Raw genomic sequence first — 21,631 nt, 5'->3', positions numbered from 1 at the left:
AAAAATAGCAATTCATAGTGCGCTGTAGGTGGTGAGGACCAGCATAGGGACACAAGTGTAAATGTGTGTGGTGAACAAATTGCTCTTCAGTCATGCCAGTACATGTCTGAGACCATATAACCTCATTTAGAGACTGCATCAAAACTCCAAGCCTAAGGCACACTCTTGAGGCCCTGCTCACGTATTTATGTCCTGCTGTTTTTCACATGTATGAGACATTTTGATTAACAAAACACAACTTAGGTAACAGCTCTAAAGAATTATATTAGCTGCTTGATTTCTTTTCCATGTTCAGTTGGTATTCAAACTGCTATCTTGTGTGAGAGAGTCAACAGCATTTTGACATGAAAAAGAAGTCCTTATACTGAGTCTTTGATAAACTACTTCTCCACATTGACGTTGAAGATTTTAGGTGAAAGTTGGTTAATTCTGCTATGTTTGAGGAATCTCCAATACAAGGACTTGACTGTCTTGCCTGTGACTCACTGTTCGTCCCAGATCCCAGGTTCTCCAGGAGAGAAAGCAATGCTGTGTTTACTCGTTCAGTAACATCCAGTGTGCCAGGCCCTAGCTTCGGCACAGGACAGTGGACTCCATCCTCAGCAACTTCAGGAGGAAACAAAAGGAGGTTTTAGGTCAGTTGGGAGGTGGTGGGGTGCAGAACCAGTGTTGAGAGGTGGGGTGGGGGCAGAACCAGTGTTGGGAGGTGGGGTGGGGTGGGGGGTGGGCAGAACCAGTGTTGGGAGGTGGTGGGGGCAGAACCAGCGCTCTCCAAGCTCCTCCCCTGCAGTGAGGTATGTGGGGCTGGCAGCTGGACTTCTGACGCTCACACACTTGACCCTGAGCAAGCACAGCTAACCCTTGGGACTGAGCCTGGGTGGCCTTTTGTTTAGTACAAAAGTGGGTTTATCACACAGAAATGCTAATAATAGGAACTTAAATGGCTTAAGAACATTGTTCAGATTTCCAGGCAAAAATGAAACAGAATGTGAGACTGTAAGCTGGCTTCCTGGGCATGCAGCAGCGATATGAAGTGTCTCAGGATGACAAGGCTGACTGACAGTTTGTGTTCCCAAGGCTGGGATAGGCTTTGATTTTTCTGAGTTGAAGAAAAGATAATTCTAAGGGAAAAAATTTTTTTTCTTTCTTTCTAGTGACTTGTGGAGACAGGCACAATGTTTGCACTTCTCCAAGGTCGAGGTAATTTCCCTAGACAGATGCTGCTCAAACTTGAATGAGCACGTGACTCGCTGGAGGCTCTTGCTAAACTGCAGGTTAGGTTCAGTAGGTCTGGGGCAGTGCCTGAGATTCTGTTTTCAACGAGCTCCCTCCAGGGATGCTGAGGCCATTGCTCTGTGGGGGTGCTTTGAGGAACAGGGACCAAAAACTCTGCTGGTGGCCTGGCAATATGGGAACTGGCCTCACCTGCTTTGTGGAAGGCGTCGATCCCTGCTTCAGCCACCCTGGACACATCACCATGCATCTGCAGGGACACTTCCTTCTCTCAAGGGCCTTAGGGAGTCTAAAGGGATATTGCCGGAGAGTATGTCTTGGTTGCTGTGTTTAATCATTTAAAAAAAAAGAAAGAAAAGCTTTATTGTGCTTTGTAATACATCATCTTCAGGGAAAAATGCTAGTAGTAGCTGTCATGCAGAATCAAGGTCTGCCCAATCCCACATCATTACAAGGCATTGCCTTGACTCGCATATCTTGTGTGTGTCTCATATAGTGGGGGCAGTTCACCATCGTAAATCATGCCGAGAGCTTGGTAACCCAGTTATAACATGATGGGCTTGTGTTCTGTCCAGTGATTTGATTCTGCAGCAGCCTCTTTAAAATGGGTTACAGAATAAATCTGTAAAAGGAAATAAAGCCGTTGATTATATTCTGGGCACTGGCTTTAGCTGTCGTCAGTTATAGTTGGTTATTTGGGCCTCCTGAGTTAAAAACGATTACAGAAACTTAAAAACAAATTCCATTTTGAGGTTTTGTCACTTTTGAGCTACATCAAATGGGTTCTCTCAGAAAGGCAGAAAAGGCTCAAAGCTTATTCAAAATTAAACTCAGAGTGATTTCAAAAGAATGGAGGCTTTATGTCACAAGATGGGTTTAAAGCATGTGCCTGGGTTGTGGGTTCGGTTCTCGGTCAGGGTGTGTATGAGAAGCAACTAAAGGATGTTTCTCTCCCTCTGTTTCTCTCTCCTTTCCCCTCTCTCTAAAAATAAATAAGTAAAATCTTTGAAATAATAAATAGAAGCCCCAGTCTTTCATTCAGTGCAGTGCATCCTAGGCCAGCAAGTGGCTTTTTCATCAGTTTCCCAGGTTGATGGTATCTAATGAAAAGATAATCATGTAACATAGACCAAACCGATCTTCCAAAATCACTTTTAGTGGATTTGGGAGAGTGACTCCCTTAATGTTTCTAATTTCTTCATTAATTTTTATAGGTCACATTCCATCCCTAAACCATTCCATGGGTCTTTCAACAACTTTGATTGAAGCAGAAATGTATCTTATCAAATATCCTGATGAGGGCTTGGAAGGGTCTTTGCCATTAAAAGGGTTTTGTTGTAATGATATTTATCTTAATCAGATTTGGCTGACATCTCTCAGAGAATTTTAGAAGGAAAAAAATAACTAACTTAGAAATCACCTAATGCAACCAACTCATTTTACAGCTGGGGACTTTGCCAGGGTCATCCAAGCTTGTCTTTGAATTCCAGTCCTGGGCTCCTCCCCACAGCCTCCCATGGCGCATTTCTGTGTTGATTTATGGGTATGATATGGTGGCTGTGAGGCGTGCTCTGTCTGACACCATTCACTGCATTTCTCTGCCATCCAGACCCTGCCTTCTAGCAGAGACGCAGTGGCCTCACCGATGCCCCCAGGAGACAGAATGGCATGGTAGGAGCCCGGATTCTACAGTTCAGTGTCGGGTCAAATTCTGACTTGCTTGGCACATGTTGTGTGACTTTGGGCAAGCCACAGAGCCTGTCTGTGCTTCAGTTTCTTCAGATGTAAAATCGGGACCTTCCTCATGGGATAGCGGGGGTTGAATGAATGAGTACAGAGCAATTGGAGCAAGCAGTCAGGTGCTTTGTTTGTGGGTTTGCACACTATGGGTTTCCACTAGGTATTGCGTTGCGAAATCCGTGTTCTGAATAATAAATGGTGTTAGAAAAATCAACTGGCATATAGTAAAATGAAATAGAACATATTAGAGTGCATCGCATTTATGCAAGGTGTCGTTTGACATCCCTTTCATGTGTGTGTGTGTGTATAATGGCTTACAATGTCCAATATTTTCTCACTGTGGATTGTAGTTAAGAGTTTGGAAGCCCCTCTCTAGGAGCTGGAGAGAGGGGATCCATTTCTCTAAGCACAGACCTATCAGGGTGACTAAGGCACATTTTAGCATGAATGCACAAGGTGAGCTATGGCTGAAACTTAAATGTGCTTCCTTTGCAGAGGGATACCAAAGGGCAGTTTCTTATTGACTACATCTGCAACTACTACAGCTTGCTGGAGAAGGACTACTTTGGCATTCGTTATGTGGACCCAGAGAAGCAGCGGGTAAGAGCTGATCTCTGTCTGGACTCATTTGGGGGAGTCACTCAGGCTCTGGGGTGCTGAAGAGCTTCCTCTCATAAAATTGTGATGCACTCTTGTTCTCATGGTTGTTGATGGATATTGACCACACGAAACTGACCAGCCTGGGTGTGTGTGTGTGTGTGTGTGTGTGCACGCGTGCAAGAGTCTGGCATTATTCCCACTGGACTGGGTGGAGTAAGAGAAGGGAACTTCCCTTAGGCTTTTCCAGAAGTTGCTCCCACTTGGATGAAGACAAAATGTTCCTGTGCCCTTTGAACCACAAGTTTGCCAAAGCTCTTCACACAGTGGCTACATAAAATCTCGTTATAGAGAAAATCCACTCATCAAAAGCTACTGGTACACAGGAGAACAGGGCAGTGACTACTTAACGGGTACAAGGTTTTCTTTTGGGGTAAAGAAGATGTTTGGAGCTTGAAATAGGTGGTGGTTATACAACATTGTGAATATACCAAAAGCCACTGAACTCACACTTTAAAATGGTCAGTTTTATGTTAATGTGAAAGCCACCTCAATTTTAAAAAGCTTTGGCAGCTGAAGGTTAAGATACTTTAAAAGCTGCTTCGTGGGCAGCACTAAATTTGACAACTCTGATTGTATTCCTGCTCTTGGACACACCTGTCCTTTCTGGTCTCCATTGGTGTTTAAGAGCGAGCAGGGAGTCTTGCCTTTTGAGCTGGTGTACAGCCTAATTGCATTCAGGGATGGCACATGTCAGAGTCACAGTGATGTATGTCCCCTCACATGCAAAAGGCCTGAGGAATCTCCACGCCAACTTCCACCACGTGCTGCAGGTCCCAGGCATGTGTTAGGAGCCCCTGTATCTGCTTCTTCCCCTGCCCCACTGCCAAGCAGGGAAATGTGTGAAAGGCTCAGCTGAGGGTGGTCAGGGATGGTGGGACAGGTCCCCTCAGACTTCTTTAATTTTCTCTTTCTTACTAGTAGTGCCCCTGGTCATCTTTTCCCCCTACATAGAACATGGCCTGGTTCTTTTTATTTTAAAGATTTTTATTTATTTAAGGGAGAAAGAGAGGGAGAGAAACATCAATTAGTGGCCTCTCATACTCACCCCAACTGGGACTGAACCTGCAATTGAGGCATGTGTCCTGACCAGGGATCGAACCAGTGACCCTTTGCTTTGTGGGATGACATCCAACCAACCGAGCTATACCAGTCAGGGCACCACCTTGTTCCTGATTTTGTGTTTACTGACCTAATACAATGAGGAGAAGCATGGACTTTTTGGGGGAGAGGGGACAGTAAAGGAAGAGGCTGTTTGAGGAATAGATTAGATTTTCTTCTAAAACATGGAGAATCTTACTAGCTCTTGGAGTTCAATAGGACCTAATCTTCTAAAAAGAAATACAATATAGTGTCTCAGAAGGAGATTTTGGTTTTCTGTAGCACTTTTAGGAACCCTTTAAGGGGACAAGCATTTACCTGAGTGAAAGGAAGGTGGTAGGACACCAATGAGGATGCAGAGTTGACATGAGGCTACAGAGGGGATGTGTGGCATTTACTACTGATTAACAGTGGTTCCCAGACCTGGCCCTCTGACAAAATCCCCTTAGGTGTCTGCTGAACGTGCCTAATGTGGACCCTATTCTAGACCTCCTGAATGAGAATCCTGGGTCTAGGGCCAGGCACATGTATTCTAATACATCTTGATTCTGCTTTTGATACAGCATACCAGCTTTGGTCTCCTGTCAGTGTTGGGGACCATGGCATAAAGACACCCATAGATACAACTTCTATAGATTATGAAGGCATTACCCTTGTATGGAGAAACAAGCTTAGAGACATTCTTACTTGCCTAAGGTTTCACAGCTAGTAAGTGATGGAGTATTTGCATTTAGGGTTAGGGTTTAAATCCTAATCCCTATATGCCAAATAGATTCTATGGACCATGTTTGTCATCTAATCACCACTGAAAATAAATTTCTTTGTGTGCAAAATTCCATTTTAAAATCTAAACAGCCAACCTACAGAAGAAATTCTAACTATTAGTTGAGCATCTATCATGTGCCAGGAATTTTACTCATATGGTCTTTAGTCTACCCCAGAATACTGCAAGGAAGGAGAAAACTGAGGTGCAGAGAGGGTCAGTGGCTTGCCTCAGGCTGCATGGCTAGTAGTTGTTGGAGGAAGGAAGGGATTTGAATCCATATTCTTTCCATTTCATCTCCAACATGAAAATTAGAAACATAGTCTAGATCAGGGATCTCTAACCTTTTTCTTTAAAGACCATATAGAAAATATTTTCAGCTTTGTGACCCACACAGCCTCTTGTCATAATTACTCTATTATTCTTTCAACTATGGAAAGCAGCCAGAGATAATATCTAAAGTAATGGATGTGGCTGTGTTCCAAAAACAAAACCCTTTTTTTTCAGTAAAAGTATTTTACAAAAAATAGGCAGTTGCCCATAATTTGCTGACCTGTTGCCTAGATAATAGCTGGAAACCACTTAAACACATTAGCCTTTTTCATTTCTCTTGACTCTCTCATTGGGGAGATATTGGATAAAACATTAAAAGAAGTGTTTAGAATTGAAATCAGATATCAATGTGAACTCATTTTTAAAAAAGCATAGATATAGAAACAAATATAGGTGTGTAGATGTGGGCTAGTTCACATATATTTATAGGCTCTGTCCACTGACGAGGCCTAGAAGCAATGACATCACAGTAGCAATGAACATACTTAGCCCCTAGATCTTGGCCTGCCTTCCTTCCTTCCTTCCTTCCTTCCTTCTTCCTTCCTTCCTTCCTTCCTTCCTTCCTTCCTTTCTTTCTTTCTTTCTTTCTTCATTTCTTCTTCATTTCCTTTCTCTTTCTCTTTCTTTCTTTCTTTTTTAGAATCAATGCCTTTTATTTTATTTTTATTGAATTTATTGGGGAGACATTGGTTAATGAAATTATATAGGTTTCAGGTGTATAATTCTACCACACATCATCTGCATATTGTATTGTGTGTTTACCACAACAAGTCAAGTCTCCTTCCATTACCATTTAGATCTTGGTTTTTAAGTGCTGTTCTCCAATAAAAGGAACAAGTGCTCCTTGAAGAAATGGCTGATTCTAGGGCTGAAATCAGGAAATCACAAGATGAATCTGAAGCATCTTCTGCCAGAAAGTAAGGAAATGCTGATAAAGCTAAAAGATAGGGCCCTAGGAAAGGCATAGAGCCAACCTGAAAGAACTTCCAGTGTTCCAAACTGGAACAATAGGAGTGGCAAAATAAATAAATAAATAAAATAACAGTAGTATTGAATTATAATCCCTAGAATAAAGATCTAGGGGTTCATATAGATATAAATAGAATAACTGAATAAATAAATAAAAGAGAAAGAAGGGGCAACTCTTCCTTTCAGAGGAGTTGCAAGTAATAAGTATAGAAGGAATGAGAGAAATAAAAAACCGACATTAGAATACCACAATAATAGTTATTATGGGCAAGACCCGTGGATGAATGCAAAATTAGTGGGCAAAAGCTTGAGGAGAAATAGGATATTTATCATAGTCTCAAAGTCCCATCCCTCAATATGTTTTAATTACGAAGGGAAAATAATAATGTTATAGTGAAGAAAGATGGCAGACATCACTTTAACCAAGCGATCAAGGTTAACATCACCAGTAACATGATGTACCAACATCACGTACCACTGATATCATGCACTAAGAAGGGCACAGTCTATGTGGTGGTCTTCCCAAGAATTTGTAACCTCATTCAAATTCTGAGAAAATATTGGACAAACTAAAGTGAGAGACATTCTCCATAGTAGCTTATCAATACTCTTCAAAAGCACGACGGTCTGGAAAGGTGGGGCAAGACTGGGAAACTCACAGTTTAGAGAGATGCCTCTAAAGCAATGTGGGGTCCTGGACTGGATTCTGGAACAAAGAGAAGTCAGTGTGGGAAAGCTGAGGAACTCCAGTTTAAGTCTACACTTTAGTTAATAGTATTGTGTTAATACTAGGTTCTTAATTTTGATCATTGTATTATGGTTGTATAAGATGCTAATAGGGGAAGATGGGTGAAGGCTATACCACACTATCTTTGCATGTTTTCTATATCCCTAAAATTACTATTTTAAGTTAAAAAGAAGTCTTTAGGTTGATGTGCTTCATTGTTCTTTATATTTTGACTTGGTTTATCTTACTTTTTAATGTTCAGACTTGGGTAGTAGATTAGTGGAAAAAAAATATGGATCACAATCTCCAAAACAAAATTTTATCTGATATATCTATTTAGTTGCTTAGAGGGATGTCTGAATAGTTTTGTTTTTCCCCTGCATCACACTGCTGTTACAACCTTTTGGTTTTGAGGCTACAATGTAATTGTAGCTTCCACATGGGTTTCTGAGCAGTTGCTGTAAGAAGTGCATGGACTTTGTACTCTGAAAGATGTGATCTAAATCACATCTCTGCTGATTAATAAGCTGTGTGATGTCGATCAAGTTACTGAGCTTCTCTGACTCTCGGTCCTGATTGTTAAAGCAGAAAACGATACCTACATGTAGGGTTGATATGAGAATTAGAGACAAGGTATGCAAATACTTAACAAATGGTAGATACTGAGTATATGGTATATATTATTTTTATTATTAACTATTATTACTCTGAATTGGCTAGGTCTAGGTGAGGCAATTGCATAAGGAAATAAGGCACGCTTAGCAAGTTAAAACCTAGAAATGCAAATGACTTGTTTTAAATGCAGGATGGCCATTATTAAAATCTTCGTGGAAAGACAAGGGAAACTGAGCTTTGGATAATCAGAAAAATGGGCTCAAAGGAACAGACACTCTGATATGGGAGTTTTAAGCAGAAATTAATTGACAGCATTGTTTTTTTCAACAGTTTCTGTACTTCTTAATGGAAAATAAGACCAATGAATTATTTGGATAGAAAGCTAATCAACAGAGAAAATCAGTTAGAAAAGCTGAAATGGAACTTACCTCTGCCGTGGGAGTTGGTGGTTTGCCTACAACTCTTCACAATTTGAGTTGTGGCAAACCATTGTGGAATATTAAATATTTAACACTATTATTTGGAACACCATATGTTTGACAAGATGTCTCATGCTCCATATGCTCTGGGAATGGTGAGGACTGAGTCAGTAAATGACTATCTTTTGCTATTTTATTGGTAAGGGCCCAGAATTTCCATTATTTTTAAATTTGAGTTAAGGAGGGCCAGATTCCATACTGGTCAATAAAAATCTTCAATAAAAATCCTGTTGAGTTTCCACCACATTTGTCCTCTGAAGAACGCATATCATCTTAGTTGCATGCAATTAGGTAAAAAGTGTGGTAATTTCTCTAAGTTTAGAAGTCCTGGAAGAAATAATTCCAGAAGAAAATGGATAGTACGTGGCTTAAGTCCTAGTACTTTTTAAAAAAAATGTAGCATGTTCTTTCCATTACTTGTACTCAGGTGATTGGATAACTTCTCATGAAAGTTGAAGTTTTGAAATAATTGGACTTCATAACTTCAAGTTTCAGTGGCTATGATATGAAATATTCGTTGTCCTGAATTCTTTTTTTGTTCTTTAACCCTTTCCTGTTTCCCCAACTTGGCTGGGGAAGCCACCTTCAGTGACTTAGAACTGGGGACCCCACCCCCAGCCTGCCAGAGGAGGACTGACTTCGTTGTGTGTAGGTGGTTGGTTGCAGTCTGCAGGCAGATTGGATTCAGTGCTTTTGATTTTAACTTTCCCATTTCTAAGCATCTATTGAACCCACTTACATCAGTGTCATTCTGACTCATACCTATAGACAACAAGTTCATTTTGGAAATCCACACCTCTGGGACAGTCTCCTCAAGCACTTTGTGTTAGGGCATTGTGTGTCATGTGTGTCATGTGACTATTAGACATGCTTTCTTTCTTTTAAAGATATTATTTATTTATTTTTAGAGAGAGGGGAAGGGAAGGAGAAAGAGAGGGAAATATCAACGTGTGGTTGCCTCTCACGCACCCCAACCTGGGGACCTGGCCTGCAACGCAGGCATGTGCCCTGGCTGGGAATCAAACCTGTGACCCTTTGGTTCGCTAGCTGGTGCTCAATCCACTGAGCCACACTAGCCAGGGCCTAGTGCTTTCTGATAGGATGACCTGGGAAATCATGGATGCGCGGACAAGCTGAACCCTGATGACGCCCTCTCCTAAATATAATCATAGCCCTTAGGTTTTTTTAATTTGGTAGCCAGGAAGAACTAGTAAGAAATCAGTGAATTTTAATAATGTTAGAGGAATTTGCTTCTTCTAGAGATACCTTTGGGAAAGACATGGAATGGAATCAAAACAGGTCCAATGATTTGAGGTTTCACTCTGGGGATGGTGCCAAGAAGCCAGATAGTATTATTTCCTACCAGCTGCTGCTGCTGCCATTGAAAGGCTGCTTCTAGCTCCTGGGGACAATTGCTTCACAGGTACTTGGAACTAGGAATGAGAGTGGTAGCTAAGATTTAGGGCAGCCTTGCACTGAAGAGAAGGGTTGTCCTGCTGCCTCAAGTCACTGGTCATGAGTTTCTTTGCTTAATGAGTCTTCTTGTAAAAAAATCAAGACTGCTTAGGTACCTGTTTTCGGAGGGGTATGGACAAGTAACTTGACTTTGTGGGAAAGAACTTTAGGCACTTAAGTTATAAGGAACAAAGCACTACCACAATAGCTTGAAAACTGGATATGCTGTCTAGTGGTTCAGTTGTGGCCCAAGGTATGAACACTGACAGATTGGGGGAAATTGTCGTATTCCTTCAGCAGAAGTAGAATTTGGTATTTAATTAAAATGATTGCTCCTAATTCATTCAGTGTACGTCTGATGCCCTCTCTGAAAAAGGATGGGATGCCTGATAAAGACAGGTTGCAATCTGGGAGTCACTTAGCCAACTGGGATGTCATAATTTCAGTGGTGGGAGGAGCAAACACACAAACTGGTTACCTTTTTGTGGCCAAAACACAGACTTAAGAATAAATGAGGCTGAGAAAATGCTGTTTTGTCCCTGTTTGGGTTAGGTAAAAACAGGATATCCAAGGTAGGATGGTTTTCTTTCTTGGTGATAACCTCCTGGGCTTGGTTTAAATGAAGATAGACATTAATTAGTGAGGTAGGGCTAAGTGGCCTCATTAGTGAAAGAAGCACTCACTGGAGGCTTCCAGCAAGGAAGAACATCAGAGCTGACTGGAGACTAGCAGGTTTGGAAGTTTCAAAATAGCTTTAAAGATAATTTTTAAGTCAAGCTGGAAAAAAGATTAGAATATAACTTGGAGGAATAAAAACAGTATAGGTTAGGAAATGACAATTTGAAGCCGACTTATTTATTTTCATTCATGCTCTAGCAGATCTTTCAAAGGTTCAATTGTAATTATGTGTTTTATATGCATTGAGGCTAATAATGCATATCTTAGCTTGGGATGCTAAGAGAAAACACCTTTGACTGGGTAGCTTAAACAGGACATTGATTTCTCACATTTCCAGAGGCTGGGAAGTCCAAGATCAAGGTGCTGACAGATTTGTTTCCTGGGAAGGGCTCTCTTTCTGTCTTGCAGATGGCTGCCTTTTCCCTGTGTTCTCACATGGCATTGGGGGTGGAGGGCAGGAGGAGGTGGGGTAGGGAGCAAGGACTTGTAATGTGGTCTCTCTTCCTCTTCTTATAAGGGCATGAATCCCATAATAGGGTCCCCACCCTAATGGTAATTTTATACCTAATTACCTTCCAAAGTCTCTACCTCCAAATACTGCCACACTGGAGGTTAGGGCTTCCACATGTGAATCTGGGGGTGGGTGGGGGTGGGGTAGATCATACACATTTAGTCCATATCAAGAATTGAGAATTCTAGGTATTTATTGCTGTGTAACAAGTCTCTCCAAAACTCAATGGCTTAAAACAACACAATATTATTTTATCTTAAGATTATGTGGGTCAGGAATTCAAGCAGGGCTCAGGTCTCAGGTGGATGATTATTCTGCTCTGCATGGTGTTGATGGGGCTCCCTCAGTAATAGTCATCTAAGACATCTTCATATGCCTGGTGCCTTGATGGGTGGCTGGGCAGTGGGGCTTGGTAGGGGGCTCCCTGTGCATGTGGTTTCAGGGCCTTTTCACATGGCCTCTCTAGCAGGGTATCTGAACTTCTGACATGGCCACTTTGGGCTCCAAGTGAAAATGGAACCTCTTACTAAGTCAGCTGTACAAAGACAGTGGGTTTTAGGGATAGGTTGAGTTTGGGATGCCTGAGAGGTGCTGAGGTGGAGATATTCAGTGGATCTGAAGCTTAAGGAAGAGGTTTAGGCCCCGGACAGAGATTTTGGTGCCCTGAGGCCTTCATTAGTTCAAAGCCTGGAGAAGAGATTGTAGAGATAAGGGAGAGAATATGGTGAGAGGAGAATCCGAAAGCTAAGCAACATCTGTATTTTAAAGGATGAGTCCAGAAGGAGAAACCTGCAAAGGAGACTGACCAGGACCACACAGAGAAGGAAGAAGAGAATGAGGGGAGAGAGAGATTCTAGAAGCAAGGGCAGTTCTATACTTAATAAAGGGGAATGGCTTCAGTTTCAAACAGCAGGAAGGAAGGAGGATCAGGGGACACTGTTGCCAAGAGCTTTGATACCAGGAAGACTGGGACAAATCCTGTCCCTGTCCCTTGCTGGTTGTATGATTTTGAGCAGGCGCTTTAACCTAGACCTCAATTTCTTTATCTGAAAAATGAGGATACTAGTAGCATGGATGCCATTAAGTCATTCTTTAAATGCATTAGTCCATATTATCAACACATGTAACTGATCTTTTTACTATTCCATGCTTTAAAGAGTTTGTGAAGGTCCATGGGTCTAGCAACTGGGAGATCTTTGACCTTAGAACAGTTTGGTGACAATGCCTCAACAGTAGATGTTAGGGTGGTAAATTCCATTGTGACAAGCTTGAAGGAATTTCATAATTTTTTTTATGATTGCATTTTGGCATCCTGGTATACTCTAAAATAATCAGCAATGGATGTTTTTATAACCTCCATTGCCTCTTCCGGCTACTATTTTTTTCTTTAAGTGTACATTCAGGATTTCTTGGATGCAGAGCATCTGTTTTTGTAAATAAAATTTTATTGGAACACAGCTACTTCTGTTTATGTATTATCTGTGGCTGCTTTCATGTACCAATGGCAGAGTTGAATAGTTCTGACTGAGATCACGTGGATCCCAAAGGTTACAATATTTATTGTCTGGTCCTGTAGAAAAAAAAAAAAGAACAACTGTGCTTTTGCTTTCCTGGGCTTCCTGTTTCCTACAGTGCTTCTCCTGGCTATTCCTTCCATTTTTCTCATCACTGAGAACCTAGAATACAAAAGCAGTCATGGCCGAGGGTGTAAAAATCACTATGCAGAAGCAATGAACTTTTTTTTTTTTTAAACATAGATTGACTTCCAAAAGGACAGTAACTTTTGAGTGTACCTGAACAACAGATATTTTTGTTGTAGTTGCTGTGCATAGTAGATTTGATAGAAACTGGAGTGGAAACCATTGTTACTGTAGGACCTACCTCTATCTTTTCTAACTTAACAGAGCCCTGTTAACCCTGCTTTCATTCAGATGACATTCCTTTTTTCCCAGCAAAGGCCAAAGGGCCCAGAAATGGCCTAAACTGGCGAGATAATGCAAAGACTGGGTTACTCTGGGGCTTTGTCCAGGTGAGACTGAGAATCAGGCCATCTTTTCAGGGCTATGATGAGAATTGGTCAGATTCTGGGTCTGGTTACTCGTGAGGGGAGAAACTCTCTTGTGTAGGGAGGAGGCACATCCATTCTTGTTTAAAGCCCCATTGGGTTATTTAATACGTTTCTGTGGGCTACAGATTATTCTTGTCTCGGACACCAAGGATTGTGAGAGAGATAATGGAGAGGTGTGTAATTTATTCTGTAATCATAGGCTAAATCAGTTTCAACAGAAGCCCAACATTTGAAGATAACTTATATTGTTTACTTTTGGGAGCTTGTGTGTATGTGTGTGCACAGCTACCAAATTAAAAATTAATCTACTTAGCTATAGTAGTCACCATTTCTATATCCACCTTCTTTTTTGTCAAACAAGTCAAAATTAGGAAGTACAAAAGAAATGCACTATTTCTATGAAAGGGTAGAGAAAATAATGATCTCTTGGGACTAGGTACAGCTGAGTCTAGCAAAATAAAAGAAATTTGTTGGCAATGTTCTCGTCCTTCAAATTCATAGAATGTGGAACATGAGAGCTGAAGGAATCTTAGGGTCCTAGAATCTGCTCCCCCTGCCCCCCAAGGTCACAGATAAGGAGATCAAGGCCTAGAGGCTTTAACATCTCTCTGCTTGCTTTTCACCCCCTTTGTGCAGCTTCCTTCCACTCCTCTTTTTCTTCAAGCTGCTGTCAATCAAAATAAATTTGTTCTAAGAAATGGCTTGAAGTGTTGTCAGGCTAGATTGTCAATACTGAAAACCTTGTTAAATTGAGGCCTGTCACAGGGAACTTGCAGTTACTAGGATTCAAACCTAGAGCAAAAAGAATAAACCTCCAAGGGAAGGATTTTAAATATCGGTGGGGTAGGGGGTTAGATTTTGGTAGAGAGTTAGGGAGACTATCTTAGGTCCGTGTCCCAGAAAACAGATCCCGAGATAAAAATTCCAGGTTTATTAGGAAATGTTCCCAGGAAAAGACTGGTAGGAGAGTTCAGGAATGGGACAGGGATGACGAAGGGGTCATGCAAGTGCAGTGTCAGGCAAAGTCACACAGAGGGTAACGTGCGCTCAGTCCCGCAGACGAGCTCTGGGACAGTGAAGGTTGTGCCTTCATGTTGTCCCAGCCACAGGGCGACAGAGCAGAGGTCTTTGTCCTTCCGCACCTGTCAGTTCTTAAAAGAGCCGGCCTGCTGTGGGGTGGGTGTGAGTGGGGAAACTCAGTTCTCCACTCTGCAATGGATTCCAGTAACCTGAGGGCAGCCTTCCTACAAGGAGTCAGGCTATTGCCTAATTAAAGGGGAAGCTATCTGAGGGACCTGGGCAGACCTGACAGCATCTTTGCAGACTCCTTCCTGATACCTTCAAATCATGCTGTGGTGCATCCTCTGGATCATCTCATTCCCTGAGCTCATTAGATAGAACCAGTGCTTGGGTCTTAGCTTTCTTGGTCGCTGGAATTTTTATTTTAAATGAGAGTGGAGGAAACGAGGGTTTCAGTCACTGGATATCAAGCACAAATTCTGATTTTGGTTGATAGATTTTCTTTTCTCCCTCTCTTAGGGAGTATTAATTTCCAGTAATAAAACAAAATAACATCTATTCCAAGTAGCAATTGAAAGAAAACTAGAAAGGCAATAAATGTTCTAAGCCTTGTATCTAATTACCAAGTACATCATGGTGGTTATTTTTCTTCCAGACTTGACTTCATGGTCCAACTCTTCACTCCAAAAGGAAGAATTAAAAAAAAAAAAAAAAAGAATTATCTGTTCATGTAAAGCAGAGGGAAGAAAGTTGGGTGGAAAGTGAGAGAGGATGAGAATGACAAAGGTGGGCTCATCAAGAGGGGCCAGTGCACCAACTTTGGGGGCTCTCTCAGTTAATGTGAAGAAATGGGGCCCACTGGTGTTTATTGAACCTTCACTGTGCTCCAGGCTCTGTTCTAAAAGTGTCTTAATGAATTAACACTTTAAACTCCACAATGATGCTGTAAGTGAGGAAACAGAAACTTGTTGTATGTCACGCCACCAGTAAGTGGCAGAGCTGGGATTCGAACCCAGTCCTGCTGGCTTCTGAGTTGGACCAGTGCCAACCCTGGGTGCTTATTAGTTGGACTTGGCATCTGCCTGTTCTGAATGAAATTCTTCCTCTTAAATCTAAATGACATGAAATCCACATTTATCCTCTAAGTAGAACTTATCTTTCTTTCCTTCTATTTTTTTAAAAAAATTGATGTTTAAATTATTCATTGAATGCACCAATACATGTAAAAGTTTGAATTAAAATATCACAGGAAAAAACCCTATCATCGTTTCCTTTGACCAACACCCCTAAATTCCTTTTCTGCCTCTGTTACCCACCCTCACTTTTATCAGTTTAGTGTGTATCACTTCAGATCTTTAAAAATACATTTAGATGCTTATTATGTATTCTTTGATAATATATGATAAGGTTTTGAATGTTTTGTTTAAAAATGAAAACACATGAATTGTATGATTCCATACTTCAAAGGTGCCCAAACTTTCTTGGCTTATGGCTTTCTTAGTATCTTACGAATAGTTCCTACTCCCCTGTGTCAGATGCTGCCAGTTCACCATGGCACTCATTCTCCTGAGCCCTCAGTCTCAGGACCCTCCTCATAGCCCAGGGAGACCACCACTGCCTACAGGGTGTGGGCACACAAGGTGAAACTTACCTGTCATCCCTGAGGGCAGAGGAAACCTGGTAGGCTGAAGTTAGGCTGAGAAGGCCTAACGAGTTCAAAGGACATCAGGCAAGGAGAATTCAGAAAACATGTTTATATTTCATATTTTCTTGGCCAAATGACTGGTGATTTTCCTCTGTGTAATAATAGCAATAGGTATTGATCTCTGGTGGTGTTATTTGTTTTCTTGCCTTAGTTCTGTTATTCTGTTATTCAACTTACTTCTAGAAAAGTAATTTTATCACCAGACATCCGTTTTATTTTTCTCTGTGAGTCCCATATATTGAAAGATGTGGCCTACCAATTAAACTGTACTTGAATATCAACAGCCGCATCAGCAAACAAATGCTTATTGAGTATTTTCCACATGTCAGCCACTGTTTAAGTGTCTTATGTTTATTAAATTTTTATCAACTTTTAAAATCCTTACAGCAACCCTATGAGGTACAATAGGTACTATTCCCATTTTATAGTTGTTGAAATTGAGACACAGAGAGATTAAACATTTTTGCATGAGGTTATGTAGCCGGTAAATGGACAGTCAATATATTTTTCACTCTTCTATTATAACTGTGTAAAGGACAAACATAATTCCTGATTAGAAGGAGATAATCAAAAGTGGAATAATAATTTCCAAGGGCTGGGATGAGGGGGGTGAGGGGGAATTATTGTTTCATAGGTATGGAGTTTACATTTTACAAGATGAAAAGTTCTGGAGATGGGTGGTGGTGATGGTAGCACACCATTATGGATGTACTTAATGGCACTAAATTGTATGCTTTAAAATGGTTAAGAAGGTGAATTGTACATTATGTGTATTTTACCACAATAAAAAAAATTGGGGAAAAAAAGAAGATAACCAGGGTTCCCAAAATGAGTTGATATAATTTTGGCCGTATGCAAAGAAACTTGCTATTTTAGTTTGTCTGTGCAACCTGTCAGGAGGAAATGTATGGTTTTTTTGTTAGATTCTTCATGATGTTGATATAGTGAAAAGACCCCCATTCTTGTTTTTGAAGACCACAGAGCCCTGACACTCTGGGTTGGAAACGACTGATTTGGCCACTCAATTTTTCAGTTTCTGGTGAAGGAGAGAATGTTCATAGTAGAGAATAATACTTTTCAAGAGTGCACCAACTCATTGGGAGGCTGCATAGCCAAGGTTAAGGGCCTGTGCTCTGGAATTCCGCTGCATGTTGGCTTCACCATTTAACATCCTGAGCCCTAGATTTCTCATTTGCTAATGGGGTAATAGTGATGGTCCATGGAGACTCATGGAGTAGCACCTGGCACTTAGTAAACACCAAGAAAGTCTTATTAAACTTTGTGGTTATGCATTATATGAAGCAATAGTAATAATACAGAACCTTGAAGATTATTGGATGACAAAAATGAGATAGAGTGAAGTATAAGTGCTCAACTGATAAGCTTCTTCCTCTTCTTTCCTCTCCAGTACCAAGCAGGACGGGGGGTGACCCATAGTGAGGACTCCCAGACCTCTTGGTGGATACATACTGGCAGCCCTCTTACTGTCTTTATAAACTGTAGGTGTATAAAGTGCTGCTTCCTGATGTTCCCTAAGTGGCTTCAGAGACATCATATGATGCTGAAAACTGCCCCAATCTTAACATGCTGTGGAGAGAGCTGGCTGCTGGGGCCAGCATGATGTCTGCTTCAAATGCCTGTCTGTCACATGATTCTGAGCTCCTTTGTTTTGTGATGGAGCTAATTTTCCTTCTTGATGACCTCAGCCCTCTGAAATGAGATATTTATAATCATTTGTCCCTCCATAATGCAAAGGAGAACTTGGCTTTGTGTGTGATGGAGCTAATGTTGGCTTGGCTCACTATTAGCCTGAGAGGAGGCCACCTAAGGGAAGTGGAGCTGGGGCTGATGATGTCTTGGCTTGTGACTCTTTGAGGTCATATATGTCAAAGTCTTTAGCCATCTATGGCTTTCCTAGAGCAGTGGAGCTCAAAGAGTCACCTAGGAGTCATCTAGAGCCACTAGAACATCCCATTTAAGTACATGTTTTCTCTTTTATCCTTCTCTCCTAGCAACTGTATGACTCAAATAGTACTCAGAAAGTATTAATTCTCTGCAATTTGTACCCTTGACTGTGGTATTGTTGTTGCCAAATTGTTCATATTGATATTCAGAGCTGGAACCCTGAACAATATCTATAGGAACAAAGGCAGTATTTTGGAAAAAGAATATCTTTGTTAAATCCCTTTTAATTATTAAGTATGCATCCTATGGTCCAGCTGTTTGACACACAATCTTTTTTTTTCTCCCCAGCACTGGCTTGAACCTAACAAGTCCATCTCCAAGCAAATGAAATGTAAGTGTCAATCTGTGGTTCACTTTTGCTATATGATATGTCCAAAGATAAATACTATTTCTTGACAGAGTTTTTCCTGCCAGGGAAGAAATTGCTCTAGTTGAAGATCTGTGGGTGGGTGGGTCTTCTCTCTCCCAGTGAGAGCTGTGTGACCTCTCTTATCTGCTGGCCTTGGGCCTCCGTGAAGACCCTCTTCCTCTGGCCTCTTGTGTCTTTCCCTCTCCACCATGTTACCCTCATGTCCCATATCTGAACAGGAGAATTGGATTGGATGGTTATATATCTGTTAAACATAATCCCCAGGGGACTGGTTCCTTCTGATTATGGGGGTTGCTGGTAAATGGTCAGGGTGGGAGGTGCAGTCTTGGGGGTGTTGTATTTTGAAACTAAAATCAATCTTGCTGGTAATTTTACTGAAGAATGTATTGTACTTTTCCACCCCTCAGATTCACTAAGATAAATATTTCTTTCTGAGTAATTGTTTTCAAGCTCTGGTATTCTGACCTGCCCTTTAAAATAAAATTTAAAAAAATTTCTTTTTTTCCCTGATAAGCTCTTGGAGAGCTCAGTTTGGAAAAGCCCTCTTTAGAATATCTATCTGGTCATCTACTTGAGACATGTGACAAGGGTGTTGACTGGTAGTCCTGGGTGGGTATGATGTTTTGACCTGGTCACCTGTGCCAGGCTGTAGTCAACTTGCTTTTATTTATGGTTTGAAGGAGAGCTTCTGAAATGCACCTCAGAAATATATTGCCTGCTCTGAAATGCATTTATCTCTCTATACCAACTTTCCCGGGGCCCTGAAATGCAAGCGATAAATCAGTTTCTCATCGGAGATCAGGTTAGCACACATTATGTCACTTGTCATCATTCAGGGGATTCTTTTCTTTCTCCAAATATAAAGAAATCATTCTGGGCTGGCTGTTAAATGGGAGAGGGGAGAAACGGAATGTGGATGGCACCCGAGCAACCAACATATTTATTCCTAATTCTCTTCTTTCTCTTCCCTCTTTCTCCCTTCCCATTTCTCCCCTTTCCTGCTCCCATCTCTTAAGAACAAACTGGCTGGCCAGTGCAGGGAAGACAGCCAGACAGCTGATGTCCATGACTCTTGTGAGCAATGGGAACTACAGGGAGATGACAGTAAAGATGTGTGAGATGAAAACAGGACCAGCAGTGAGCATGGGAGGTCCAGGGAGGTCTGTCTGTTGGGGTGAGGCTGGAGTAAAGTTGGGATGAGTATCTAGTAATTAGCAGGCCAGCGGTACCAGGAAACTCTGTATAGAATGACTTGCAGGATAATGAGAATGAACTAATATGTCTGAGAAAAAAAGCAAAAAAACTGAGGCCTAGATTTTATCCCTTAACTACTAAGCTTTGATATTATTGTTTACATAGTTTAAAATATTTTGACCATTTCCCAGGAAACTTATTTATAGTAAATAGTTCTTTGATTTTGGTTCTTAAGTGTCATGAAATATTTTCCTTAGGCCACACACACAATTTTGAAATGTAAATCTATTTCGAAAGTAAGATGTATTTCAACATTTAATAGAAAAAATTTAAAACTTGTGAAGAATTTGCTGCTTAAGAGCTTTGTCTCTACCATTAGTAAATCTGAACAACCAACTCAAAATTTATAGTGTTTTATAAAAGTGGTATAAAAGAGTAGCAAATGACTACTGGCCAATTTCAATCTAATGACAAATGGAATCTGAATCTGGAAAAAGAATTGTGTAAAACTCAATATCTAAACCAGACATGGTGACTCTCAGATTCTAGGAACTGGCGAGGGTCGTCTTACCCATCACCCTGTTGTATTAAGGGCATTAGTGAAGAAAATGTATGTAATTTTCTCAGATCACAAGCTTAATTTTATTGTTGTTGTCTGTTAGTATCAAGATTTCTGCACTCTTCTATGTATATCCTGGAAACAATAACTTTAGTGTAACTTAGAAAAAAAATTAAACTAGAATTTATAAAATGTTAACTCAGAGAAACTGGGTCCAACTCCCGGTACTTATTTATGAATTTTTCAGAAGGATCCTGTTGCAGAACTGCAGACAGCTTCCAGCTTGGGTGTGGGCACGGTGTTCATACTCTGGCTGGTGTAGAGTAGGCAGCGAGGGCTTAATTCCTTGGAGGAACAGTAGTTCCCATTCCTGTCTCACTCAGTAGAGTGATGCTCGACTTCCAGGTCATTTGCCTTGACCTTATTAAGATCCCTCTGACTATGGGTGATCCCAGGAATGGTGTTTCCTAGAGCTGGCTAAAGATCAACTGTCCTGAATAACAAACTCTTTACAAAGGCACTGTTATTATTTTGTACTTGTATTTAAAAAAAAAAAAAACACTTTAAATAATGTAATGTTTGTGGTTTTCCAACAGTTCAGAAAAGTTTAAAATGAAAACCATATTTCCTTTCTCCTCCCCCTTATATCTCCAAGCCCACCCTGAAGAAATAACTATTGTTGACAATCTTTTATGTTTACCTCTAGGAATTTTTTTAATGTTATATAAGCTCCCTAAATATAAGCTCCCTCAACATATGTAAGGCCTTTTAGAAACAAATATGAGATAAATCTCTATATATTATTCTTCACCTTGTTATCCTAATAATTTTAGAGTTTTTTTTCCCATATCAGTGATAGATGATTGGCTTCATTTAAAAAATGGTTTTCTGATAGTTAATTGTATGCATATATTAATAGACATCAAGGTTTTTCTAGTCTTTTACTGTTATGAATGGTGCTGTGATTAACAGGCTCTGATGTACATTCTTGCATCTTGTACCTCTGTACTAGAAATTCCTAGTTGTGGAATTGTTGGATCAGAAGCTATACATATGTTACATTTCACATTTTCCTTAGTGATAAATGTTCACCCAAAGAGCTCATAATAATTTACTGCCACTAATGTTATATGAGAGTGTTTATTTCCCCCAAAATTGTTGAAAATAAATATAATCAAACTTATTTTTATGGTGAGCTTTTCCTCCTTTCCGATCCCCAGAATGGCATCTCAAGGCAGGGAAGTGTATGTGCCATCCTGCAGCGAGGGTGACCTCTCTCCCGTGTGCAGTCCTCCGAGTGCTCCCCTGGTGCAGCTCACGTGATTTGGCCTTTGGTTGTTGGCCTCTTTCCCCACTTCTCCTTTCCAGATGTAGCTAGTCTCATGCATGGGCCCTTGAATGTGCACTGGCATGTGCTGCTGATGCCTGTGGCTCCTGCCGTGGGCGTGTCCTGAAAGTCTATAGGCATTGCCCTCTTGCGGTCCTCACT

At 40.9% G+C, this 21,631-nt stretch overlaps 1 protein-coding gene across 2 annotated transcripts in view; it reads left to right on the top strand.

The window, feature by feature from the left end:
* The window catches only part of FRMD3 (FERM domain containing 3), a 285,052-nt gene that overhangs the window by 133,150 nt on the left and 130,271 nt on the right, over positions 1 to 21,631 (top strand). For both annotated transcript variants that reach the window (XM_090274210.1, XM_090274209.1), the window contains exons 2-3: positions 3,469 to 3,573; positions 18,308 to 18,350. In XM_090274210.1, the coding sequence (XP_090130336.1) occupies positions 3,469 to 3,573; positions 18,308 to 18,350 (148 nt within the window). The remainder of the gene's footprint in view (positions 1 to 3,468; positions 3,574 to 18,307; positions 18,351 to 21,631) is intronic.

This window comes from Furipterus horrens, unplaced genomic scaffold (assembly GCF_987537825.1).
Source record: "Furipterus horrens unplaced genomic scaffold, mFurHor1.1.pri manual_scaffold_4, whole genome shotgun sequence".
Classification (NCBI taxonomy): domain Eukaryota; kingdom Metazoa; phylum Chordata; class Mammalia; order Chiroptera; family Furipteridae; genus Furipterus; species Furipterus horrens.
This window is presented reverse-complemented; position numbering and strand designations above follow the sequence as displayed.